We start from the raw sequence: 26,809 nt of genomic DNA, 5'->3' as shown, positions 1-26,809 counted from the left end.
TCCCATCTCACTCTCTCTTCCTCTCTCTTTGTCTCTCTCCCCATTTCTCTCTCTCTCTGTCTGTCTCTCTCTCTCTCTCTCCCCCATCTCCCTTCCCGATCTCTCTCTGTCTCTGTCCGTCTCTCCCTCCCTCTCTGTCTCTGTCTGTCTCTCTCTCTCTCTCTCTCTCTCCCTCCCTCTCTCTCTCTCCCTCCCTCTCTGTCTCTCCCACCCTCTCTGTCTCTCCCACCCTCTCTGTCTCTCTCTCTCTCTCTCTCTCCCTCTCTGTCTCTCTCTCTCTCTCTCTCTCTCTCTCTCTCTCCCTTTCTCTGATCCTTCCTGACAGCCTTTCTGTGGATCGTCTTACTGGATCAGGACTCAGGTGTGTTTATTTTATTTTCCTGTGTCATTTCATCTCTTCTGACTCTTTGTAGTCTGTTTCCTTTCTTGGTTTTCTCTGTCATCCCAGCTTTTGTGTGGAGCCGTTTGAGACATTGTTTTTGATTTGTTTGAGCTCATGCTCATTGCTAAAGAGAGACACGATTCACCTCCAGCCTCTCTGAGCGCACAGTGACGAGACGACACTGTGGCATTAGAGGATAAAAATGCAGCTTGCTTAAAAAGAACTTTGGTTAAAAGCCAACGTCAACAACATTGGAGGAGCTTGTGAAAAGTTTAACAAGACGCTTTACTGCAAACCTCAACGGCGCCATAACAGGTTGATGGAGCGCAAGAACCTCTGAGTGATGGAGGAGCCGTTAGACAGAAAGATTGGCTCATATATGGGAAATGAGAAGCAGAGTCGTGATATAAGCGCTGAAGCTCTCTGCGGTCAAAAGGTCCTTGAGTCGCCTCCATTTGGCTTAACAGATGTAATATTTTATGGATCCCTGCTGGGAGATTCTCCTTTTCTGGCTGCGAGTGCTATGAGTTAGCTACAGAGCAGAACGGCACCCTGGAGCTGCTGGAGGAGTCAATGTCAGGCTCAAGGACACTTCAGCAGGATGGCAAGTTGCTGACATGCAGGGGTGTGTGTGTGTGTGTGTGTGTCATCCTGCTGCCTGAGACAAATCCACTATTGATGACATTTTTATCAGGCATAAATCAGGAGCTACAGAGCCGGCAGGTCTGAATACTGAAGTGAGTGAGAAGGTGCAAAGTAACTAAGGAAAGTAACTGAATACATTTGCTCCAGTGCAGTGCTACTACTACAACAACAACAACAACAAGGTGCTGGTAGCTTCAAACTCTCTCATTTTCCTCCAGCATTTTAAAAATGTTGAAGTCAGAATATTTATTTAGTTACTCGTGAATTATTCACAATTTACATGAACTTCCCTTTGTTTCTGTCTTATCTTATCTTTCTAAGTAGTTCTCTTAGAAGAGACCCAGCAGTGGTCACAAGAAACGTGTTAGTTTAGTAGCAGCAGAAGTTGTAACACTCATGATTGTAGTGTTTGTAGTAGCAATGGTTGTACTTGGAAGTGCTAATTGCACCTGCTGCAAGTTTAGCAATGATACCAGTTGTAGAACTAAAGGTCGAAGCCGCAGTAGTAGAGTAGCAGGAGCGGCGAGATAGGAGAAGCAGTTATATTATGATACAATAGTAGTAGTAGTCACAGTAGTGCTAGTAATAGTCTGGTAGGAGCAGCAATAGTTGTAATACTGCCATATAATATGAGTAATAACAATAGTACTAGTTGTAAAGCTGTTACCCAGCAGCAGGTGGGGTCTAACGATGCCGACTTGAAGGTCCAGACTTTTGTCTTCAACAAATCCACACCCCTCCTCCTCCTCCACCTCCTCTTCCACCTCTCCGTCTGCTCCCTCCTTCCTCCTCTCCACCAGCCTCCTGCCGGTCACCGTGGTAACATGTGTGCACTGTTTCTTCAGACGGTTTTTGGAGAAGCCTTGGATTTCCTGAGCCAGCGAATGCATCACGTACAGGTCAGTGGGACTCAGCTGAAACAAACGGAAGAAGCATAACTGAGTGAAATGTGTCATATAGCACCAAATCATTCAATCAATACAAGTTCTGGCTTCTGTATGGTTTTATGTCACACTTCTTCTTAACATTTTTTTTGTGTTGCATTTTAAACGATGGTAAAGACATTTTATGGAATTGGATTACAGTCAAAATCGGTTTCTATCCAGCAGTGATAAATAATAACACTTGAGTAAACAGTTTCTGTCATTTGTGATTATAACCATCAATAAAACAACAATGAATATTTTCTTCTGTGACATTCAGTGATTCTTTGTTTTACACGTTTATACTTCCTGACGACATGTGTTTCCTGGGCTATATCCAGCTCAAAGTTGTCAAACATCAGTTGGAATCTGTGGTCGCAAATTATGAGTGAAGCATAAACAGTGGTGATATTTGGAGTCTATAGAGATCTGCGTGCACCCACCTGTCACCAGCCTCGACAAACGCGCCTTAATCTTTGTTTAATCCTAAACCGATCGCATTATTGTTGATATTTTGTTAGATAAAGGAAAAGCGTGTGTGAGGAGCGCAGAGCTGAGCTACAGACACACACAGCTGAGACGGAAGCTGCGTCAACAGCGTGACGCGTTCAAGTGCGCCACATAAAATACAACAGTTTACTCCATTAAATTCTCATTGCTCACCAACACGTTCATTTATAATGACAGGCTGGTATGTGTGGGCCTGAAATTGATAAGGAATACAAGCAAACTTATTTTTGTTTGTTTTTTTATGGGAAAAATGTTTTCTAAATGTTATACTGAAATATAGAGAACTTGGCACAAGGGAGAGAATACATGTATATGTACTAAAAACGGAAAACAATGGAGAGAAGAGACTGGGCCAACATACTATGTAAGTATCAGTAATAATCATTATTTATGTTTTATATTATAAAGTTCATATTGTTATAGCAAGGTGGTTTAAACTGTATCATTGTGGCTTTGCTTTACGGTTGTCAATGTTTATTGGAGCATTTATCATATTAATACAACTTAAGTGCTGTGTATTTTCTCACAATGCAAGATTGAAATGAAGGGTGGTAATGTAATGTAAGTCGCTTTGGATAAAAGCGTCTGCAAAATGACCGCAAAATGACCGTAATGTAATGTAATGTAATGAAGTAAAAACTAAAATTCCCAACCACCTCTGAGTGTTCCTATTCCCCAGGTCCCGTGAAGGCAGCAGGAGCCAGGCTGGACACCTCCTCTTCATCCCGAAAAACAGCCCGCAGGCAGGGAGACGGTGGGGTGGAGTACAGGAAGCTGCTGGCCTCATCTCCGGCCATGGGACGCGTCTAACCAGGGCACACATCACGGCGTTTTATTCATTTGCGGATCTGAGGCGGCGGAGATCGCTCGTTTTGATTGAATTCTTTCTGGGCTGAATTGGAGATTTAACCGAACAGCACCAAGATGTCTCGGGGAGTGATCCAGCCCAGCCAGCAGAAGCTGGCGGAGAAGCTCACCATCCTCAACGACAGAGGCATCGGGATGTTAACCCGTGTTTACAACATCAAAAAGGTTCGAACACACACTCCTAAAGCCGCCGAGCCGTCTGCAGACACGGCAGATGCTTCAGAGAGCACCTGCGGCTCGTTTCAGTGCCATAATAACGACAGATTGTGTGAATGCTGAATTTACACTGACTGATAGATAAACTCACATTAATGCAAGTGTGTTCACTTTAAGACGTCACTAATATCTTATAAAATTCATTTATTTACATATATGCGTCTATAAATGTGCAGCGCTTAGATTTATATCAGCCACAACGGTGTTAACATCCTTTAATGTTTGCTATGGAGCTTTTAGCCACAAGCTAGCGCATTAGCTTGCGGTAACCCGGTGGTTGTTCTCAGGAGGCTGGGTTCATGGCGGTTAAAAACTCGCTTTGTTATCACTGCGGTGGACCTTTATCAAACATGACCCCCGGTGGCAGCTAAAGGTGCAAAATAAAGCCCCCGCGGTTGTTAGCAGCCGGTGCGGGCCCGCAGTAGCGTTAGCTTGCTCCACCAGCTAGCGTTGACTGGTAATGGCGGATGCTGGCTAAGCTAACTAGCTACTAGCCGGGCGTCGTCTCTGCTCCGCCACACAGCTGCAGCCAACCAGCAGCTAACCAGCAGTTAACCAGTATTCACGTTCACCGACCTGTCGACTACTCTTTACCAGGCCGAGTCAGACCGAGCAGCTGCTGACAGATACAATCGCCTTCCTCTGCTGTTTCTAAGCAGACTGTGCCAATACAACACAACCAATCAGTCCATAATGCTTCCGATCAGGCGTTGATTTTTTCTACGGTGTCAAAATGCTCATGAATAAATGTAAGTTTATAGAAAGGTCATCTCATCAGTCAGGAATGTGAAATAAATAGCTCAAAATATGAAATCTGTCTAAAAGATAACAAAAAAACAACTACAACAACAAAACAACTTGTTAATTCCACTCAATAAATAATAAATATTTAACTGAACTGTCATTTTTTGTTCAATTTACGAACTATAATTCTAAATTAGAACATAGATTTTAAACCCAAATGTATGGCAGTACAAAGTAGTGATGGATCAACAAATATGTCAATTCATTTTTTGAGTAATCAATAATAAAGTTCAGTGTTTATCTCCAATGTAAGGAGGCGTTGCTTTTGTATGAAGTTAACTAAAGTCAGTATTTGATAAATACCTGTGTTAGTTTGGACTCTGGGAACCTGTGGTAACATTCATTGGTCCAAATAAAAATTGCTATTCCACAATAACTTCTCATTGGTTGTCTCCCAGTTTGGTGGAACACCACAGTAGACATTAGTTCTCTTCCTTGGTTGTTGTGATGATTTGTCATATTGACAGAACAGGGTTGGTAGTTGAAATCTGCAGCTCTTTTCCAGCGTATCTCTGGAGGTGTGGTGTTTACATGAGCCTCCACATGTCTGACACAGTGCCTGGTCTTGATGTACATCTGTCTTTATGTTTAGTTTATCAACAGCTGTGATGAGTGTCTCTCTCTCTACAAGTTCTCAGAGTCCAAAGCGACGCCTGTAAATCCCTCATTTTGTCTTTACAAAAGCATAGAGAGTTTCAGTTAATAAATCAATCATTGCCATTATATCCTATGGCTGTGTTGATTGTTTCAGCAGCAGTAATCAAATTGCCATCTCACACACGGCATTGTTGCTCTAAAAACGGAGTCATTGTTTGGGGTGTTACCCTAATAGCTTGAGTGAGGGGTAAACTGTAGGGGCTCTGTCAGTGTGTGTTGCCATGGTGTCTATGGTGAAATAAGAGTTCAGTCACATCCTCATAAAGTGTGTGAGAGAACAGAGGCGAGTCCATGCTGACTGAACACACTCACACACTGTTGCCCATCTATTTGGCCTTTTATTTACAGTGTAGCACACACACAACACTGGGCAGAGCACTGAAGGGCACATTTAGTTTAGGATTTAATGTCAGAAAAATGAAGTGATCTTTGAGAAATCCATACCCGACTCCAGCTGTTCCCTTTACATCACTGTAACCTTTCTTCTGGCTGCATGTTCTCTAGAGGCCAGGCTCACACAAACACCGAGGTTTTTGCTGCTAATTACTCTTTTAGATACACCCTCCCCTCCTCCTCCCCCCCTTTCTTCCGTTTTCTTTCTCTTTCATCATCATCATCATCATCATTACATGGTCTTCCTCTGTGAGCTGCCCGGGGTTTTGTTTTCACTGTGATATGGGTAAAGCATCTCCTTCTACTTAGAACTGCATCCCAAAGCCAAAAACCAAAGAAGCAGGACGATGTGCAGTCATGCTACCAATGGATTGATTCTGAATTGGCAAGATGAATACAAACCTGGAAACTAAAATTTGGGGACCTTTTGCTCACGTTCATAATATTGATATACTGTTTATAATATTGATATATTTGTAATTTTTTAAAACCCTGGACATCGATATGTAAACAAAGCTGTCAGCAGCCTTATTAAGCTTCTTAAACATGGACGACAGGCTGGGTTTGTAGTATGAGGGAGTGAGTAGTTCATGTCCACTAACAATAATAATCCCATCTAAGGTCATGGCAAAGTTTTTCCTTTTTCATTTGACATCTCTTTGCTCATCACACACCATTGTCTAGTCATACAAAAATTGCCTTCAAGATTTCCTCCTTCCTTTCCTTGGCTGAGCTGTGTAAACTTATTGTTTGCTGTGCTTATTTTCCAGCTGAGGGACCATCTAACATCCATTTATTTCTCACACACAGCAGTCACAGGGTACTTATTGTGAACATCCAGGTAACCTCCATAGACTTAAGTGTGTTTGCAGTTAGGTAAAAAGTCCTTGAGTATATTCTGTATATGAGATAACATAGGGAGGGAGGCAGTAGCTCAGTGGGTAGTGCTTCCACTTGGGAACCGGAGGGTCGCCGGTTCGAGCCCCTGCTGAGGTGCCCCTGAGCAAGGCACCGAACCCTCAATTGCTCCCCCCTCTGCGAAGGGTGGTAATGTAATGTAAGTCGCTTTGGATAAAAGCGTCTGCCAAATGATCGTAATGTAATGTAATAACAGCATAGTCAATTATTTTCTAATTGTGTTTTTCCATCTGGCTCTGATGTCTGCGATCAGAACCCTCTTTGTTTCAGGAATTGTGTGTCTGAATGACGCCGGTGTCATTTTTTGTAAGTTTGGAGATATTTGGTGTTCACTTTCAAGGTCCATTGGTCCAGAGGGTCAGACGCCCTATGAATGGACTAATATGGAACCAATGAACTGTGTCCCTGGCACATATCGAAAAGCCTCTCAAAGCTTCTCTATGAGAAGCAGATTCTCTATCTTACAGTGTCCGGCTGCCTTCTGACATCAGTCTGCAGCTCCTGACATGTCGCCCCATAACCTGAAGTAGCTGAGGGAATGTTGTGGAGATGAACATGCAGGGCGTCATGAGGACAAATAGTAGAAGAAGAACATAGACTTTACAAGGTGTTAGCATTCTATGTGGGAATCCACAAGATACATTTTTATAGCACTGTTGAAGTAATGGAAACATTGCTCTGTAAGGGACAGTTCTACGGACTACAGACCATAAGTGAACACCAAAATGCTCCAACTTACAACAACAATCTTGGTGTCTTAGTTCAGACACACATTTCCTGCAAATTGAGCAATTTTATATGATTGCCACGTTATCGGGTTAAGTCTCCACTTCCTGATTACATTTCTTGCAGTTCTGTGTATTTTGTGTGGGTGAACACTGCAGATATGTTTTACTGCTTCATGCTGTGTGTTTCACTGGTCACCTGGTCATGGTTCCCTTAGCAGAGCTGCTGTGCGCCACAGGGGGCATTAGCTGCAGCCACACACAGATATAAAGGAGGACACATGAGTCCCAGGAGCAGATTTAACCTATTTTTTTTATTTGGAGGACATTTGTGTCCGATGCTTACTTTCATTTGTACTCTCTATACTGACTTCTATGAGAGGATGACTTGGTTTTAAAAACTGAAGATGCATAACAATCTGAGTGAATTGTGTAACTAGTATGCATCTGTTCTGATTCCGGTCAGTGAGGACAGAAATAATTCTACCATATTTCCTTCCCTGTGTGAAATGTGGAGTCAACAGAATCTTCAGTCAGACATATAACACAGCAACAGTGAAGCACATTATGTCCCTGTTATCTTCCCCAAAGTATCATAATGTATTCATATTGTACTTAGTTACATTTGTTAAATCGAGTACTGCTTAAAGATAAGACTTGTCAGAGAAACAGCTGCCCCACCAGGCTGCATCCAGGTGCCACAATGACCAATGAGCTGCAAAGGTCCCGGAAGGTGAGAGAAGCTGTGTGCGTTAGAGGTGAGGGGGGGGTTAGTGAGTGTGAGTCGGTCCAAACCAGATTCAGACTGAGCACATCATGCAGCAGCATCTTCACAGAAGGAGAAAATGACAAATCACCAGCTTGAAATCTGCACATTCTGCACAATGGGTTACTAGGCAACAACCAAGGAACAGAATAGTCTCAGGATTGCACCCAGAGAGAAGTGCAGCAGACAAACTTGGTCTGACAGGGGAGCTGCTGACGGCCACGTTATTTCAGCCGCCGCCCCTGAGCTGCTGAAACCTGGGTTCATAGGGACACCTGGTGGCCCGGCGTGCGAACAGGGCCCATCAGAGGCCAACAGGGGCCACCGGGGGCCCAGTGCCTGACTAAACTCTGAAAGCCATCACAATAATCAAACTGAATTGAAGGTACTAAAATACTGTCACTACTTCTGCTTCTAGTATCACTGCTTTGACTGCTACTGCCATTACTGTAACTATGACTACTGTTACTAGGTCAACACTGTTCAGGCTAATAACTGGGAAAGTGTCTAATTTGTTTGATTTGGTCTTTATGTAGCACATGAGATGGTTCCTGTCATCTGAAGCCCCCTGTGCTTCGTCTGTGTGTCATCTCAGAAGAGAATCACAACAACCTGACAGCATTGAATTGCATTGAATTGTTAAATAAATTGAAATGAGAGAAATAATTTATATTTATAATTGATATGCCAAGTTGAGTAATGGAATTGCGTTTAAGCCAGAAATTCACAGCCCTGTTCCTTTAATGAGAGTAGTGTGTGTGTGTGTGTGTGAACCAGTAGTTTGTCTGGGTGGCGTATTTGTTTTGATTTCTTCTCTTCTTCTCTCTGTTCCAATGCTTCCCCCTCTCCTATGCAGCAAGGACAAGTTTGGAAGGTTTGCAAAGTTTATCACCTTCCACTGATTACCCCTTCACCCTTCCTCAACTCCCTCCTCTTCCTCCTTCCTCTCTTCCTCCTCCTCCTGGCTACCTGTGCTGATCTGTTGCTCCTCCTCTGTGCTCCTCCTCCACTCCTTCATGTCTGAATCTGGAAAACCCGGATTAGCGCTCGGCTCCATTCAGCTGTACCAGCCCGCCACCGAAACCCAGTTGGCTTGCTTTGTTTGGCTTCACTTCTGTTCTGACGCTCTACTCGTTCACATGAAACCGAATCAGATTATTGTTGTTGTTGATAATGGGTACGTCTCTCCTGCTCATATAGGATGATAGCATTGTTTACGTGTTCCTGTAGTGTTGATTGTGTTTTTCTGTCCCCACATGTGGTTCCCATAATGATGGATCCTTGTTTAGGTTGGTGAGCTACAGGATCGGGCTGTTCATCGAATTAAAACTTTAATCGTGAATTGGAAATGTGATTAGGCAGCAATTTCATTGATTAACAGCATGACAGAGTGATTTGATGCATTTTCTGTGGTCAAAGTCTCTTTCTATTGGATATTTTTGGTCATATTTTCTATCCGGCATCTTATTGTAATAGTTGGTCCACATGTTTAGTGTAGTAGGTCAGTGTAGTCAACATTGTTGTCCTCAGAAAGTTGATCCAGGCTTTGTAAGTTGTAAGTTGCAGGCTAAATCAGTGTACGTCTCTCAGTAGAGATGAGAAATACCACCAAAGAAGAAAGAAAGGACCAAAGCTTCCACTGGAGCCAGGAGGCCATTCAGGCAGGCGACCGGTGCTCAGTGGATCGCCTCGGTTGTGTGTGTGCAAGCTCCCATGGCTTTCCCCAGCAGTTAATCTCATATCATAACAAACGATCGCACTCACAGACCGAACGGGCACCAACAAATAATTTGTCCCTGTGAGGACACGTTTGTTTTCCATTTCGTCTCACCGGTTGACAAAGTGGTTTACAGGGACTCCCAGGGATCACTTCAATGGTGCCATCGGGTGTTTGAATATTTCTTCCAGTAATTGGTAGCCGTTATTAGTTTTCAAATGTAGGCTCCCTAGGCCCAGTGGCATCTAGGCTAGTGTCCCCTCGCTCACGGCCGTCAATGTGGGGACAATTGGAGAAAGTCACTCAGTCACCAGCTGTTGTGGAGGCGAGGCTTAGGTCTTTTCTGGTATCCAGGCAACAACACCCCCCCCCCTCCCCTGTGCTCCATCCCTGACCACTGCTGATCCTCGGCTTATTCACATGTGGCATCCCTTCATTCACTGCGCCCTGTCTCTCATCTGTTCCTCCATCGAGCTCCCACCCCACCCAAATCCAGCCAGCCAGCTTTTTGCTCCAGCCACCACCACTAACAGGCAGCGCCACGCCATGAAATGACAAAAACACGAATAATACATTTGTGCTTTTTTTTCTCCTGTGATGCCCAGCATTTAAATAGTCAAAGATCATGAGTAGGTGAGCTTCAATCATCAGGTGACGGCATGTTGAGTCAGCATACTGATCCAAGCCACCAACTGAACCGTGTTCTTATGCAACAGTTCCCCCACGGTTGGTCAAAGGGTCACTACATTCTGGCGGGCAATCAAGGGGCCAGTGTGCTGCATAGGATAGACACGGGCAAGTAGTGTGTGACCATCAGACCGTGAGTGTGGTTGTGGGAAAGTGAGGCTTGTGCTTTTGAGATTGCATGACATCTTGATCTCCTTGTTTGTTACTTATCAGGTTTACACACTTAAACAGTCTCACTGACCTACAGTTAAGTTAACTCACCGTAACTATCAGTATGTGTACATGCACTCAATGCTTACTGCCATTAAAGGCCAAATGTGATTGAGCCACAGCGTGTTGCGTCACTGCAGTATGAGGCCAGTCTGCAGATCCTAGTTAAGACGTTTACATGCCTGAACAAATCTATGTACAATCACATAGAGGTAGGTGTGTTACTTTGTGCATGTAAACATACTGTTAGTCTTCTTACTGAGCATTTACAGCCAGTGAAGTTAGAAGTTGAAGTATGAGAGAAGTGAGAACAAGGAAACAAGTTGAGATCCACTGATCAGACTGTAACTCCTGTGTTTTTCTTTGTGCAGTCTCTTTGGTCCAAGTCCTTGTGTTTGAGACCGTGTGTGTGTGTGCGTGTGCCAGAACCAGCTCGACAAGAGCTCAGCATGCTCGGTTCTGTTTTTTAATTTATATCTGCCAGCTATCTATCGACATCGAGCAGATGAAGATGATCTGAATCGGGGGTCTCCAAGCTTCCATGAGCCCCGATCCTGCCGTCCTTTCACTGTGGCCTCCCAGCTTCCTGAGAGATACTTGGAATGCCAGGAGAGGAATTGCATGACAAGATGGAAAACCTGCTGGATTGGGGCTCACATGGGACTGGAGTGGATCCCCTGGTCTACACAGTGTATTGATTGGTCAAGTAGAAAAGCGACCAAAACACCTAGAGATGAAACTATTGTTCATTTTCCTCCATTTGCTTTCAGCGTTGAACTGTAGCAAATAATCTGAGATGCAAATGTCAGCGACGTGCCTCTGTGGTCTGTGCTGATCTGGTCTCCATTCAAAGGGTGATGAAAGGCTGAATCCTCTCTGTCCGACCAGTGTCGACTGACATCTATGGGTTGAAAGTTTCAGGTCTGTTTGTAGCCCAAAAGTGAGGCTACCCTTCCCAGACGAAGACGCTGGATCAGTTCTGGAGCAGCGTGTAGAGAAGGGAACCTTTCATCGCTCTTTGGAGACATAGGCTCTGTTAATGTTGTGTTGATGTTGCTGTGTCGTGCTTTCATTTTGTGCTGATTGACTCTGAGCCCGTTTCAGCACCCAGGAGAGGGAAATCCTTGGGCCCGGTTGTGGTTTAGTTTCAGATTTATAAGCAGTTTCATATTTCCTCTTGTCAGAAACATTTGTAGCAGGTTTGTAGCTTGTAGCTTTGATTTATGTCATTTTCTAAACGGATATGGACGGAATCCTCAGAGGGTTCTGTTCTGATCCCAGTGGGCTGTGCTCTGGGATTCGTCGGTGGCCAACAAACTGTGTACAAACATTATGTTTATGCTCCATGATGCATGAACTACATCTTCCTCTCCATTCACTACTACTCCACCCATACTGCATGCATGCTGTTGCTTCCTGCCAACATCAGGGGAGTCAGGCTGATGCAGAATAAGTCCAGTTTGAGTCCAGTTCTAACTCCAGTTCTAACTCCAGGGCACAGGGGCAGTACTTCCTTTATTTTCCTGCCATTCCTCTTGAGCCATTCTCTCTCTTTCTCTCTCTCTCTCTCCTTTGCTTTTCTGTCCTTGTCTGTATTTCTGCCTCTCTCCCCCCCCCCCCCCCCCTCCTCCTCCTCCTCCTCCTCCTCTACCCGTCCATCACTCTGCCTGTCATGCAGTGACATTAACCAGTGATGACTCAGATGCTGTCTGAATTGATACCCTATGTTTACAGCACAGGCGTCCGTGTCAGTGGTTCTCCGCCCTCCTGTGGCAGTGTTGCCTTTGGGCAAAGCGCAGAGCGATGCTCAAAACAGGGCAACAATCATAAAAAGATGCTTTAAATCTCATCAAATTCAGTTAATGTGTCGCTATTGGAAATGCAAAACTTGTTTCTGCGTCACAGCGGCTGAGAACCACTGATGCGTTTATTCTCACAGTCCAACCTGGTTGATCCAAACTTTACTGCCATGTAGGAATCTGCCTCCTCCATCTATTGGCCGGCAGGTTAGACCCATTATCTCTCTGCAGATGTATGGTCTTTGTTCATTTTCCTGTCCTGATTATAGGTTTGGTTTAGAATCACTTAGTTTAGTTTAGTTCCCCCCCCCCCCCCCCCACACACACACACATTCAGTCTCCCAGGATGAACCAGTTTGGACTGTAGGCTCTGGATCATGAGAAGAGAAAGATACAGACATGATGACAGAGATGATGAAGAGTGCTGCATTGACCTTCTCTGTGTTTGTGTCTCTCCTCCTCCTCCTCACCGCCTCTCTCTTCTCCTCTCCAGGCATGCGGCGACCCCAAGGCCAAGCCCTCCTACCTGGTTGATAAGAACCTGGAGTCGGCCGTAAAATTTATCGTCAGGAAGTTCCCGGCTGTTGAGACGCGGAACAATAACGTAAGTGTGTGTGTGTGTGTGTGTGTGTGTGTGTGTGTGTGTGTGTGTGTGTGTGTGTGTGTGTGTGTGTGTGTGTGTGTGTGTGTGTGTGTGTGTGTGTGTGTGTGTGTGTGTGTGTGTGTGTGTGTGTGTGTGTGTGTGTGTGTGTGTGTGTGTGTGTGTGTGTGTGTGTGTGTGTGTGTGTGGGCCCCTGCATGTGTATGTGGCTCGTCCATGTCCAGATATCGTGCAGATACTGACGAGGCGTAAAGTGAGCGAGTGTGTGTGTGTGTGTGTACATGCATATCGTTGGTTTACAGGTAGTTTGGATTTTGTTCACAGCACAAAGAACACGAAGAACAGAATACAATAAACAAAATAACAACTGTCCTTAATATCACAGCATCCCTGTTGCGTGTGTGTGCGTGCGTGTGTATGTGTGTGTGTGTGTGTGCACCGAGCGCACTAAACTAAAGTCATGGCTCATCCAGTGTTTCGTTGAGCTTTAACTGTTAGCTTAGCTCATAGCTTCTGGCGTGTATGTTGTCATTTAGCAGCGGTTGTGTGTTTTTGCGCGTGTGTGTGTGTGTGTGTAGTCGTGTCTAGCTAACTGCTTTATTCAGTATAACTGTGCAGAAATTGTCCCTTACGTTGTTTTCTGCTTTGTTTCTGTGTTTGTTTATGTTCTGCATGCTAAACTTGGCTTATTCCGGACTTGTGCTTTTTGGTAAGTTTTTGTATCTAAGTTTCTGTAACTAAGTTTTTGTATTTGAGTTCTTGTAGCTGTGTTTGTAATCATGTAATGTTTTGTACCTATTTTGGCTTGGCTCCGCCTCTCTGCCTCTGCTTTACTTCCCGATGGACTGTGTGGCTGCTGACCGGCCTGGTTTGTCAGCTGACAGCCTGACTGACTGACAGCCTGACTGACTGACTGCACTAAGGAGCAAACTAATCTGTCACAACTGCGTTTCCATGCACCTCATGCACATATTGATTGAGAGTATGAGGAGAGTTCGCCCGGTGGGGAGGAGCCTTTCTGAAAATGTAACGGTTACACGCCCGAGTCAATCTCTCATCCAACCTGCAAAGGACAGAAGAGATGGAATAATACAAGACAAACCAGAAATAGAATCTAAAGAATCCAGCACTTTGCTCCACACACACACAGGTGGAACCAAAGCCTCAACAGTCTAAATGCCTTCTGTGCTGTATTTGGTTTAGTTGAGCAGGTTTCAGCTCCTTGGTGCAGCAGCGTCGGCGTCAGACTCCACCTACACTCCTCATTTCTTACTCTTCTTCAGGATACACTCCTCTTCTTCAGGATACACTCCTCTTCACATCTTCATCATCTCAGTCCCATGCACATAAACCTCATGTTATTAGCTAAAGGTAGAGAGTTCTTCTGTACACAGCGTCGATCTACAGCCAGAACTCTCCAGGTATCAAACCAACACAGAGAGAACTTTGATTCTGGGTGCTCTGTTTGCTGATCACAGTTTCCATCTGTCATCTATCTCTAACCTGTGACCTCTGGGGGAACGCCCGGAGGTGCTGGGGAACCGGCCAGCTCTGCTTTGAAAGTCCAACTTTACTTTGGAACCCTTTCCTTTCCCCACCAAAGTAAATTGACTTCACATAGCTTTGGGTTTTAGGACTGCTGCGTCTTTTTGATTTATCTTTGTGTCTGATTATCAAAGTTTCTCCCGGTTTCTCTAAAAATGAATAAGAACTTTGTCCGACCCAATCCTCTGAATAATTCACCGTCCGTATCAGAGTTATGAGACCCGCACTCCAATTTGCTCCAGATCCTTTAGAATATCCGAGCGATTGAATCAACTGTATTGATCCCTGAGGGGGATTTGAGAGCATTTATTGATATTCAACTCCTCGTGGGTTGAAACCTATTTTCTCATTCCACATTTTGAGCACTTTAATGTGGAAGAAAATTGGTTCCAAAATTGAGTTAAACCCACCTGAGGGTCCTGTGGAAACAAGCGGTGATGGGATTGAGACGTTTAAGCCCCTTTGTATCTTCTGATATCACCAATATGAACTGTTACAGCCCATAAACTGGACACTGTGTTGTTGTCATGTTGCTTCATATCTGCTGTGTGGTTTCTACAGCAACAGTTGGCTCAGCTGCAGAAGGAAAAGTCCGAGATTCTGAAGAATCTGGCTCTCTACTATTTTACCTTTGTAGATGTTATGGAGTTCAAGGTAGGAAATCACACACACATACACACACATACCTATATACAGTATGTATACTGTAATGTCATGGATGGTCGTGCTGGTGATTGTAATGAGGTTTTCTATTCCAGGACCATGTGTGTGAGCTGCTGAACACCATCGATGCCTGCCAAGTCTTCTTTGACATCGTGAGTGTGTGATACCAGAAGAAAATGAGTTAGTGTGTGATGGACCATAGACAACCATTCAAACCGCTTTGAACACTTGTGTTTCCACTGGAGAGCAGCAGAGACTAAAGATAGTACAGACAGCCTTCAAACCAGAACACTCGCACCATAGCTCCACTACCATTGGATCAGCAGGTTCTGGTTCAGTAGGATCTGGATCTGGTGGTCCTAAAGTCCTCTTCAGATAGGAGCTCTAAGTCTCCAGGCAGAGCCGAGTGTCTAGCAGGGCTACAAACATGCAACATGTAGCTGAGATAGAATGTTTTCGTGTTTCCTTTCAGACGGTGAACTTTGACCTGACCAAGAACTACCTGGACCTGGTGGTGACCTACAACACTCTGATGATCATCCTGTCCCGCATAGAGGAGAGGAAGGCCATCATCGGGCTCTACAACTACGCCCACGAGATGACGCATGGAGCCAGGTAAGCTAAACCCTGCAGAGCCTCCGTGTGTGAAGGTGTCAAGTAATGACCAGGGTCCAGTGAGTAAGTGTCATACTGTTTGTGTTGTCATAGTGACCGGGAGTACCCTAGGCTGGGCCAGATGATTGTGGATTATGAAAACCCGATGAAGAAGATGATGGAGGAGTTTGTTCCACACGGAAAGGTAGATGGATGAAGATGTTTGTGTCCTGCAATGGTCATCATCATCATCATCATCACTACTGCTGACCCACTGTGTGTCTCTGTTCTGGCCCCAGTCTCTGTCGGACGCACTGATCAGTCTCCAGATGGTCTACCCCCGGAGGAATCTGTCTGCTGACCAGTGGAGGAACGCCCAGCTGCTCTCTCTCATCTCTGCTCCCTCCACCATGCTCAACCCGGCTCAGTCTGACACTGTGAGTATGCAGAGGACTTCGCTCGTGTATATTCACATCTAATATGCCGTTCCGACCTTTGTTTACTCTTCATTTAGGCAGAAGTGTTTTTAAATTGCTGATGTTTCAATATTCAGCCAGTCTTACCTTTGTCTTGCCTTCCTGTGTTGTAAATCCGTTTTCTGCCAGTTGAGTTTGTTGTAAGTCGTGATGACCTCATCTTTCACTCACAGATGCCGTGTGAATATCTTTCACTTGACGCAATGGAGAAGTGGATCGTCTGTAAGTACACTAGTGATGATGATGATGATGATGAAAGCTGTCATGAGGCTGCAGTGTGCTTCATGACGGTCGGAGGCCTTCTCCAGCGATCTGCCAGGATGAAGCCCACTGTGGTCTTTGCATGTAGAACATGTTTAGCACATGTTTGTATGATTCACTGTGAATCCGTCACGTCTGGGTGTTCCCCCCTCCCCCTCTGCAGTTGGTTTCATCCTGTGCCATGCGGTGCTGAGCAGCGACGCGGCGGCGTTGTCTCTGTGGAAGCTGGCCCTGCAGAGCTCCACCTGCCTCTGTCTGTTCAGGGACGAGGTCTTCCACATCCACAAGGCGGCGGAGGACCTGTTCGTCAACATCAGAGGGTAGGAGAACGTGGACCCGCTGCACTGAGACCACCGTCAGGGAGGTTGAAGAGGGGCTGCTTATAAATCTGTTTGTCTCTGTTTGTGTGCGTTTCTCCAGGTACAACAAACGCATCAATGACATCAGAGAGTGCAAGGAGCAGGCCCTGTCTCACGCGTACGTCCTTCACTTTACCTATGAGTCCCTCCACATGTACAACCAGGAGTGTCAGCACATCTTCATTTGGTTTAGATTGAATTCATTGCCTTCCCTGTCCCTGCTTCTGGACTCTTATCTGTTCATTTTCAATTGAACCTCAACTTCATCACGCCTTCCTCCCCCTGTCTCCTCTCCTCTTGCTTCCGCGTTCATACCCATTCATCTTACTCCTCATTCATCTTCTGTCACTCTGCTCTGCTCGTGTTTTGTCCTCATGGGGTCGTTGTGTAAGTGTCACCCTGTGTAATCATCATGTGTGTGTGTCTGTCTCCTCAGGGGCTCCATGCACAGAGAGAGGCGCAAGTTCCTCAGGTCGGCTCTCAAGGAGTTGGCCACCGTCTTAGCTGACCAGCCTGGACTACTGGGACCTAAGGTAACTCAATTCCACCTTAAATCTCTGAATAGTCCAAGTTAAATAGCATTAAGCTCCTGGGTTTAGCTGGACAGAAGACGGCCAATCCGCCTTAAACAGCCAACATAGATCTGTACCAGTATAAAGTTGGTGTCTGGTTTATTGTGACCCTAACACAACAAAAACACTGAAATACCGCCTTAAATAGCTCTCAGCTCCTGGGTTTAGAGATCTGCTGCTGCTGCTGCAACCACTGTCACTGCCTCATTAAACCACTGGAAATACCACCTTAAATGGCCCAACAGAAGTGCGTGTGCGTGTGTGTGTGTGTGTGTGCGTGTGTGTGTGCGTGTGTGTGCGCGTGTGTGTGCGCGCTCGGGCCCCTGCATGTGTAAGTGGCTCGTCCATGTCCAGATATCGTGCAGATACTGACGAGGCGTAAAGTGAGCGAGTGTGTGTGTACATGCGTATCGTTGGTGTGTGTGTGTACCATCATTACATAACACCATCATTCAATAGAAACCGTCCCAGCTGTTGTCGTAGTTCTCTCTGCGTCTGAAAGCTCAGGCTTCTCTCTTCAGAGCCCAAACCCACGTGTAGTGTTTGTGCAGATCAAACCCTGATGCTGTTAGGCTCCAGTGAGGGTTTAACTCCGGCTGCTGTCTTAATATTTCCCCATGATGATAGATGGGAGCAGCGTAGTTGAGATGGAGTCCTTTATAAATGTGTTACTGAAGACGGTTGCACGTAAACAAATTGCATATCGATTCCGAGGCAGAGAGAAATGTGTGTGGTTACTTTCAGATGAGTTCAGTAATCTATCTTAGAGTCATCCTGTAGAGGTTTTCCACTTTTCCCTCCCTCACTCTGTTTATCTCTCTCTCTCTGCCTCTCTCTCTCTCTCTCTCTCTCTCTCTGCTGCCTCCCACATGTTCTCCTCTCCCTCTCTCTGCTCTCCAGGCGCTGTTTGTGTTCATGGCGCTGTCTTTTGCCCGTGACGAGATCATCTGGCTGCTCCGACACGCAGACAACATCCAGAAGAAAAGCACAGACGACTTCATAGACAAGTACAGCACACACACACACACACACACAGACATCTAAGACCTACTGACACTCTGCTTCACTGCTCATTGTGCTGTGTGTGTGTGTGTGTGTGTTTTGCAGGCACATAGCAGAGTTGATCTTCTACATGGAGGAGCTGCGAGCTCACGTCAGGAAGTACGGCCCTGTGATGCAGCGATACTACGTCCAGTACCTCTCTGGCTTTGATGCTGTAGTGCTGAACGAACTTGTGCAGGTGCCAATACACACACACACGCTCCTTGAATACACACTCACCCGCTCCTTGAATACACACACACGCTTCTTGAATATACATACACGCTCTCAGACCCACACACACTCTTACACACTGTGACACCTCAGCAGTAATGACCTGAATATGCAACGATGAGACGACATCACAGGTAGAGAGGCAGAAGATGAATTTGAAGACAGTTCCATCTTCTTCTGCTTCATCTTCAGTCTAAAGCCTCCTCACACACGTGCTGAGGCTTTGTCTCTAATCCGCCCCGTGTCCCGTCTGTCTGACAGAACCTGTCCGTGTGTCCAGAGGACGAGTCCATCATCATGTCTTCATTCGTCAACACGATGACCTCGCTCAGTGTCAAACAAGGTAAAGTGACGGTTTGCCCTCTCAGCAGTGTGGAGCGGTAGTGATGTCGGTAACTGAACTGGCTGTGAAGTAGACTGTGTGTGTGTGTGTTTGTGTTCCAGTGGAGGACGGGGAGGTGTTTGACTTCCGAGGCATGAGGCTGGACTGGTTCAGGCTGCAGGTACGAGTGCTTCGTCCAGGCTAAGGTGTCTGTCTGTCCCCTGGTCTCCTCCTCCTCCTCACTCTTCCTCTTGTTCCTCCTCGCCCCCTGCAGGCCTACACCAGCGTGTCTAAAGCCAGCCTGGGCATCGCCGACCACAAGGAGCTGGGGAAGATGATGAACACCATCATCTTCCACACCAAGATGGTGGACTCTCTGGTGGAGATGCTGGTGGAGACGTCAGACCTGTCCATATTCTGGTCAGACACACAGTTCTGCAGTCATTCAAAGTCACTCAGCTGTTCACTTTACTGGAGGAGCAGAAGTCTGTTTCTGTTTGTGCTGCAGGATTGAAAGTTAAACGTCTCCTTCTGTTCTGTTAGAAATATACTTCACTTAAGAGAAGCTGGTGAAGTTCTGTTATCGTTTCTCTATAGGATTAAACTGTGTGTGTGTGTGTGTGTGTGTGTGTTTTATGTACACAAAGCGTTTACCTCACAAACATAAAACTGTTTATCTTTCTCCTTTAAATTTAATGCATTTTAATCTGTGTGTTCTTGTGTGTGTGTGTTGGTGTGTGTGTGTGCAGTTTTTACAGCCGTGCGTTTGAGAAGATGTTCCAGCAGTGCTTGGAGCTTCCCTCTCAGAGTCGACACTCCATCTGCTTCCCTCTGCTCTGCACACACTTCATGTCCTGCACACACGAGCTCTGTCCTGAGGAGGTACACACACGCACACGCACACACACACACACACAGACAGATGCAGAGACACACAAATGGCAACATAAAGCATACTAAAAGCCAAGTTGTTGCTGTTCATCCTGGTAGTTTCTATATATACTGTATGTGTGACCGTGTGTGTGTGTGTGTGTGTGTGTGTGTGTGTGTGTGTGTGTTTCCCCCCCTCCAGCGTCACCACATAGGGGATCGAAGTCTGTCTTTGTGCAACATGTTCCTGGATGAGATGGCCAAACAAGCCAGAAACCTGATCACTGACATCTGCACTGAACAATGTACACTCAGCGACCAGGTAGGAACACACACACACACACACACACACACACACACACACACACACAGATTATGTTTCAAAGCTTGTGACCTTTGTCCACAAAATCAAAGTGGAGGTGAACGGACGTGCCGGCTGAGACATTTCTTTGACCGTTAAATTGTTCAGTCATTCATAGCGAGGGTTGAATATGGAGCCGTCATGTTGATGCTGCCGCTCCTCTGCTGATGGACGCCACTCAAAGCTTCATGGCGCAATCTTTGTGCTCCGGTTTAGCTGCTTATTCAAAATATAAAGTGATTATCCAGGTCATGAATAATCTGACTCTCTCTCTCTCTCTCTCTCCCTTCTTGTCTCTCCCTCTCCCGCCCTCGCTCTCTGCCTCTCTCTCTCTCTGTCTGTCTCTCTCCCTCTCCAGCTGCTTCCCAAACACTGTGCCAAGACGATCAGCCAGGCGGTGAACAAGAAGAGCAAGAAGGCCACAGGGAAAAAGGGCGAGCCGGAGAGAGAGAAGCCTGGAGTGGAGAGCATGAGGAAGAACAGACTACTGGTCACCAAGTTAGTCACACACACACACTTCTCATTTGTCCCCACGTATCCTTGGTCTTCTCTCATTCCCCGTGTCTCCATATTCACTCTGACCCGGTTGCTCTTCCAGCCTGGATAAACTCCACACGGCGTTATCTGAGCTCTGCTTCTCCATCAACTACGTTCCTAACCTGGTGGTGTGGGAGCACACGTTCACTCCCAGAGAGTACCTCACCTCACACCTGGAGATCCGCTTTACCAAGTGAGCACGCAGTTTGTTACCTTGCTGTACCTCTTATCGTTTTATAGTTGAGGTACTTCCTGTAAGAAAGATGGCCGACGCTACGCCCTTGTGTCTGCAGGTCCATAGTGGGGATGACCATGTACAACCAGGCCACTCAGGAGATCGCCAAGCCCAGCGAGCTGCTCACCAGCGTCAGGGCCTACATGACCGTGCTGCAGTCCATAGAGAACTACGTCACCATCGACATCACGCGGGTCTTCAACAACGTGCTTCTGCAGCAGACGCAGCACCTGGACAGCCACGGCGAGCCCACCATCACCAGCCTCTACACCAACTGGTGAGGGCAGACGCCTCACAGGGGATTCACGCACGTGTACGAGCCCGTGCCCCATACTGACAAGCCCCGTTATGTGTGTGTGTGTGTGTGTAGGTATCTGGAGACCCTGCTCCGTCAGGTCAGTAACGGTCACATCGCTTACTTCCCTGCCATGAAGGCCTTCGTCAACCTGCCCACAGAGAACGAGCTCACATTCAACGCTGAGGAATACTCTGATATCTCTGGTACGAGCACACACACACACACACACGCACACGCACACACAGTTCCTCTCAGATGTATTAGTCGACTAAAAGAAGGAGGGTAATGAGCCTTTTCTCACCATGGTAACGCGCTTCCTCCATGTTTTGGCGATGTCCTCCATTGCTTCCTGTTTTTCTTTAACATAATGAGGTGTGTGTGTGTGTGTGTGTGTGTGTGTGTGTGTGTGTGTGTGTGTGTGTGTGTGTGTGTGTGTGTGTGTGTGTGTGTGTGTGTGTGTGTGTGTGTGTGTGTGTGTGTGTGTGTGTGTGTGTGTGTGTGTGTGTGTGTGTGTGTGTGTGTGTGTGTCACAGAGATGCGCTCTCTGTCGGAGCTGCTGGGGCCGTACGGGATGAAGTTCCTCAGCGAGAGTCTGATGTGGCACATCTCCTCCCAGGTGGCTGAGCTGAAGGTAAACCTGCTTCTCTCCCGGCATCAAAGGAAGTCAAACAGACGAGCTGAGGTTTGTGCTGAGCAGCGTCTCTGTCTCCGCCTCTGTGCAGAAACTGGTGGTGGAGAACATGGAGGTGCTGACCCAGATGAGGACGAGCTTCGACAAACCGGAACACATGGCGGCGCTGTTCAAGAAGCTCACCTGTAATCACACACACACACACTGAACACGCATGGATCAGGAGGTTAGAGAGCGGAGTTGCTTATGTGTTTGTGTGTTTGCAGCAGTGGACAGCGTTCTGAAGAGGATGACCATCATTGGAGTCATTCTGTCCTTCCGCTCCCTGGCACAGGAGGCTCTGAGAGATGTAAGACACACACACACACACACACACACACACCTCTGGTCCCTCTTGGTCTGGACCGTGGTGTCACTCTGCTCCCTCCGTCTCCGTCTCCAGGTCTTGTCCTGTCACATTCCGTTCCTGGTCAGCTCAGTGGAGGACTTCAAGGACCACATCCCGCGAGAGACGGACATGAAGGTAACACTCTCACAGACACACCTGAACATGCCCAGTGTGACTGTGCGGGGCCTTACTGTGTGTGTGTGTGTGTTTGTGTGCAGGTGGCCATGAACGTGTACGAGCTGTCGTCAGCAGCAGGTTTACCCTGTGAGATCGACCCGGCGCTGGTGGTTGCTCTGTCCTCACAGAAGAGCGGTGAGACGCACAAAGACACAAACACAAACACTGAACCAGGCACCAAACACTGCATCTAACCCTCTGTGTGTGTGTGTAGAGAACATCAGTCCAGAGGAAGAGTACAAGATCGCCTGCCTTCTGATGGTGTTTGTTGCCGTTTCCTTGCCAACCCTGGCCAGCAACGTGATGTCACAGTACAGCCCGGCCATTGAAGGTGAGACGTGTGTGTGTGTGTGTGAGGACTCAATGTTTTCTGTTTCTGTGCCTGTTTTTAACTAAGGAACACTCGGATGGATACTCAGGAGAATAACATTCTGCTGAAAGAATCCACAGTTCACCTCAGATGACTGTGTGTGTGTGTGTGTGTGTGTGTGTGTGTGTGTGTGTGTGTGTGTGTGTGTGTGTGTGTGTGTGTGTGTGTGTGTGTGTGTGTGTGTGTGTGTGTGTGTGTGTGTGTGTGTGTGTGTGTGTGTGTGTGTGTGTGTGTGTGTGTGTGTGTGTGTGTGTGTGTGTGTGTGTGTCCTGTGGTTATGAAGGAAGTTCTGTGTCTGCTTCTCTTAATTAAAAAAGGAAATAAACAATGTGGAGGAAACAAACTGCTGACTGAGCTGCAGAGCAGCCAGAGTCCTTCAAAGTCATTAAAAAAACAAAGTACAGTTTGTTTGTTTGTTTGTGCTGCTGAGTTTAGGTCTGCAGATACAGAGCGGTGAAGATGTGACAGGACAGGGATCAGAGACACACGTGACAGAGATCAGATCAGATCAGATTAGATTGGATCAGATTCAACGTTATTGTCATTGTGCACAAAGCCGATGGATGCAGTTAGCATTGAGCCGGAGGTGCAGATAGCCATGGACAGTGTTGGTCCATAGGTGGAGTCTGAGGCAGAGCAGCATGCAGAGCAGAGCCACCTTCTGTGCCTCACATCCATATTCTGCTCTTCCTCTCATGACTGTTTGATGCTCTAAAGGTGAGGTTACGTTCCAGTAGTTTACGTTGGCACAGGTATGTCTGATAAAGTGCTGCAGCAGAGTGATTGGCTGAATTTCGCTCCAGAGCTGAAATGGAGATGCAGCTCACGTCCATGTAGAGCAGCAGGAGAGACAATTCCCCTCTGGCGTACGGCGAATCTATAAGAGTCACACACACGACGCGCAGCCTCGACGTTCTTCTTTCTTTACGTTCAAACCCACGGTGGTCTCTTGCTCTGCTCAGCGTGTGTGTCTGCTGCCCCCTACAGGACACTGTAACAACATCCACTGCCTGGCCAAAGCCATCAACCAGATCGCTGCGGCGCTCTTCACCATCCACAAAGGAAGCATCGAGGACCGCCTCAAAGAGTTCCTGGCTGTAAGATGCACGCACACACAACCACGCACACACACACACTCATCCCGCTCTTCATCTTCTCATTTAAAGGTGTGCAGTGTGTGGAGTCGGCCCCCTCTTCCCCCTTTTTAATATTTTTTCATCAATCCTGTTCGTGACGCCAATTACACTGTAGTTTCCAACGATCAATTTTACCTAGACAGAGTTAAGAGGCTGCTGTTGTTCAATCATACATGAGTGATGCATCACACGTCTTAGTGAATACATGCACTGAGTTACGCCCGGAGCAAACACGTTCTTTATACAGGAGTGTGTCAGGGCGGACGCCTTTCCTGAGGGTTACAAGTGTTTTTCCATCACACTCTTTGATCTTTAACAAACTTTTATCACTCAAACTCATTTGGCTGCAGCTCGATGTGCGTTTGATTGATGAACCCGGATGTGACACTTTGCTTATCAACGAGGAAATATTGACTTTTTCTGGAAATTCCTTGTTTGTGTTTTTCTTTTAAATGTTTAGTAGAAATGTACAACTCTGATAATGTTCAAATGTTTTCACCGTCATGAGGGGACGTGATGATGAACTAATGATCTCTCTCTCTCTCTCTCTCTCTCGCTCTCTCTCTCTCTCTCTCTCTCTCTCTGTGTGTGTGTGTAGCTGGCCTCGTCCAGCCTGTTGAAGATCGGCCAAGAGACGGACAAGATGACGACTCGTAACAGAGAATCTGTCTACCTGCTGCTGGACATGGTGAGAGAGAGAGATCAACAAGAGATGACACCTGGTTGCATAAAAGACACAACATGGCAACAAATTGTCTCCCACCCTGCCTGTCTCACCCTCTTTCTCTCTCTCTCTCTCTCTCTTGCCCTCTGTGTCATGTTTCAGATCGTGCAGGAGTCGCCCTTCCTCACCATGGACCTGCTGGAATCCTGCTTCCCTTACGTTCTGCTGCGAAACGCCTACCACGCCGTCTATAAACAGAGCATCAGTGCTAATGCATAGACACACACACGCACACACACACACACGCACACTCTTTATAGCACTACAGCATAGACCAACACACCAAACACACAGTGAGATCAGGTGCAGACTTTACACTAAACCAAGCCTTCCCTACACAACTACACGCAGGCACGCACACACACACACACACACACACTACAGAACAAATACAGTAAACGCCACACGAACACACAGAACACCCATGATGCAATGCAGCGAGGCAGACGTGACACTAACATTAGACAAACAAACTCTAGCTGGATTTGAATCATTGTACTTTTTTCATGATGTTGCCAGGGACCATAACCATAGCAACGCCTAATATACCATATGTTTGGTTGGTTTAAAAGAACAAAAATATAAATATATAGTATATATATAGTGGACTCTAAACTATTCCTTTGTTTTGTTGTTTTTGATGAAAGATTAGAGATTTTCAGCTTCAGACTTCTTTGTGGTGGCGGCGGCTTTGATGCTTGGTTTGGGGGGAGGGGGGGGCGGGGCGGGGGCGGGGTCTGTGTTGATGATGATGATGATGATGATGATGAAAGACGTATGTTGCTTGTTATTGTAAGTTTACACACACACACATCCAGTGCAGACAGTAAACACACACACACACACACACACATACACACTCTCTTGTGTAACGCGGTGATGCTCTCTTTCTTTTCCTAGCTAGTCGTAACATGAAACTTTTGTGGTTAAAGATATAATATCTGTATTCTACTTTGATGTGAACTGAACTCGTCTGTTTTCAATGTTTGTTTTATTTTTACGATGATGACAATGATGATGATTATTTGCCAAATGTGTCGACACTAAAGTGGTGTATGTGGGTGAGGAAGAGGAGTGTTTGGGTGTGAACTCTTTAAGTAATTAGACGGTGAAGGTTTCAGCAGATCAGGCCTCTGCTGTCTGGAAGACTGCAGCATTATGATGGGAGCGTCCCTAACTTATTAAACTCCAATGCTTACATAGATCAGCAGGTCTTAGCTCGCTTTCTCTCCCTCCCTGTCTCTCTCTCGCCCTCCCTCCCTCTCTGTCCTCGTCTCTCTCTCTCTCCCCCCCTCTGTCCCCGTCTCTCTGCCCCTCCCTGTCTCTGTCTCCCTCTCCTGGTGTAAAGTAGCTGTGACAGGTCTGTAGAAATCTAAGAGCTTCCTGTTTCCTCCTCTCTCTGTCTCCGGCTCACACCAGCTTGTGGTTCTTGTGTTCTAACAGTTTTGTGCCGTTGGCCACCAAGTGGCTCCTGAGAGACCAAGTGTTCCCCATCCTCACTCCCTGTCAGACAGAAGTGCTTCACTCTCTTAAAGGGGACATGTTAGACCTGTGTGTGAACACAGCCACTTACAACTGTGTTCTTCTCTAGGTGTCACTAAATCAGCAAACTTTAATGTGTTAAATCTAATCTCTAATGTTTATAATCAGTTCCCTTTAACTGTAATGGAGCGACTCCAGTGAGCACAGTGATGAGCAGCGTCTCTGTGTTCAGAGGCTGGTTCAAGTATTACAACGAGAGGAGAAGCTGCAGTCACAAACAAAACCATTTTCTCTTCTGACACTTTGAACCTGCAGCTGATGGAGCGTCCACCCGGCATGAGAGGGACAGACAGGCAGACAGACAGGCTGGACACTATGGGCTGATGTTTATACAGTGGCATTTATGTTTCCTATGGCAGCATATAGAGGCTCTCATGTAGAGGTGCGTAGACGAGCCACGCCCCCTTTATCTCTTCTGCTCTTGCGCTCATGCTGCATATTGTCACGTAAAGCCATGTGGCTCAGCAGGAGGCTCCATGTATGTGTGTGTACTGTGTATCATTGGCAGCATGACAGACAGATCTGTGGGAACATTCAGACACTTTGATGTGGAGCGGTTTGCCGGTTTTCTTTCTAACCTTTTTTGTGTCTCTGATTCCATCTTGTAACATTAATGACATGAATAAATAAATTTAGGGCTGTGTCAGACCTGA

General features: G+C 46.4%; 2 protein-coding genes across 9 annotated transcripts in view; one reads left to right on the top strand and one right to left on the bottom strand.

Annotated features, from left to right (window-relative positions):
- The window catches only part of LOC143015428 (dual specificity protein phosphatase 19-like), a 9,432-nt gene extending 5,149 nt beyond the window's left edge, over positions 1–4,283 (bottom strand). Inside the window, exons 1-2 of one of the 3 annotated variants that reach the window (XM_076169404.1) lie at positions 4,120–4,283; positions 1,695–1,941 (exon numbers count right to left, since the gene is read on the bottom strand). In XM_076169404.1, the coding sequence (XP_076025519.1) occupies positions 1,695–1,917 (223 nt within the window). In that variant the 5' untranslated portion in view covers positions 1,918–1,941; positions 4,120–4,283. Of the gene's footprint in view, positions 1–1,694; positions 1,942–2,393; positions 2,966–3,116; positions 3,251–4,119 lie in introns of those variants that run through there. The other 2 variants (XM_076169403.1, XM_076169402.1) reach the window with 2 other exon arrangements.
- nckap1 (NCK-associated protein 1) lies at positions 3,206–26,809 on the top strand. 6 transcript variants are annotated; one of them, XM_076169371.1, is made up of 33 exons: positions 3,206–3,492; positions 8,663–8,680; positions 12,713–12,823; positions 14,933–15,019; positions 15,124–15,180; positions 15,501–15,643; positions 15,737–15,827; positions 15,922–16,059; positions 16,272–16,320; positions 16,523–16,679; positions 16,780–16,836; positions 17,155–17,251; positions 18,191–18,297; positions 18,398–18,530; positions 18,827–18,908; positions 19,010–19,068; positions 19,162–19,307; positions 19,637–19,769; positions 19,960–20,079; positions 20,477–20,616; positions 20,717–20,848; positions 20,949–21,167; positions 21,261–21,391; positions 21,722–21,819; positions 21,911–22,004; positions 22,086–22,168; positions 22,262–22,342; positions 22,426–22,519; positions 22,599–22,715; positions 23,742–23,851; positions 24,489–24,578; positions 24,717–25,400; positions 25,438–26,809. In XM_076169371.1, the coding sequence occupies exons 1-32, from the start codon at positions 3,385–3,387 to the stop codon at positions 24,831–24,833; spliced, it is 3,399 nt and encodes a 1,132-aa protein (XP_076025486.1). In that variant the 5' UTR covers positions 3,206–3,384; the 3' UTR covers positions 24,834–25,400; positions 25,438–26,809. The 6 variants fall into 6 exon arrangements, with proteins under 6 accessions (XP_076025486.1, XP_076025485.1, XP_076025483.1 ...); XM_076169370.1 differs by having other exon boundaries at positions 14,927–15,019; positions 22,089–22,168; XM_076169368.1 differs by having other exon boundaries at positions 14,927–15,019.

Source organism: Genypterus blacodes, unplaced genomic scaffold (assembly GCF_046128005.1).
Source record: "Genypterus blacodes isolate CSIRO-AG114 ecotype Tasmania unplaced genomic scaffold, CSIRO-AGI_Gbla_v1 ptg000201l_1, whole genome shotgun sequence".
NCBI classification, from domain to species: domain Eukaryota; kingdom Metazoa; phylum Chordata; class Actinopteri; order Ophidiiformes; family Ophidiidae; genus Genypterus; species Genypterus blacodes.
The sequence above is the reverse complement of the archived record's forward strand: the minus strand, read 5'-3'. Positions and strand labels throughout refer to the sequence as shown.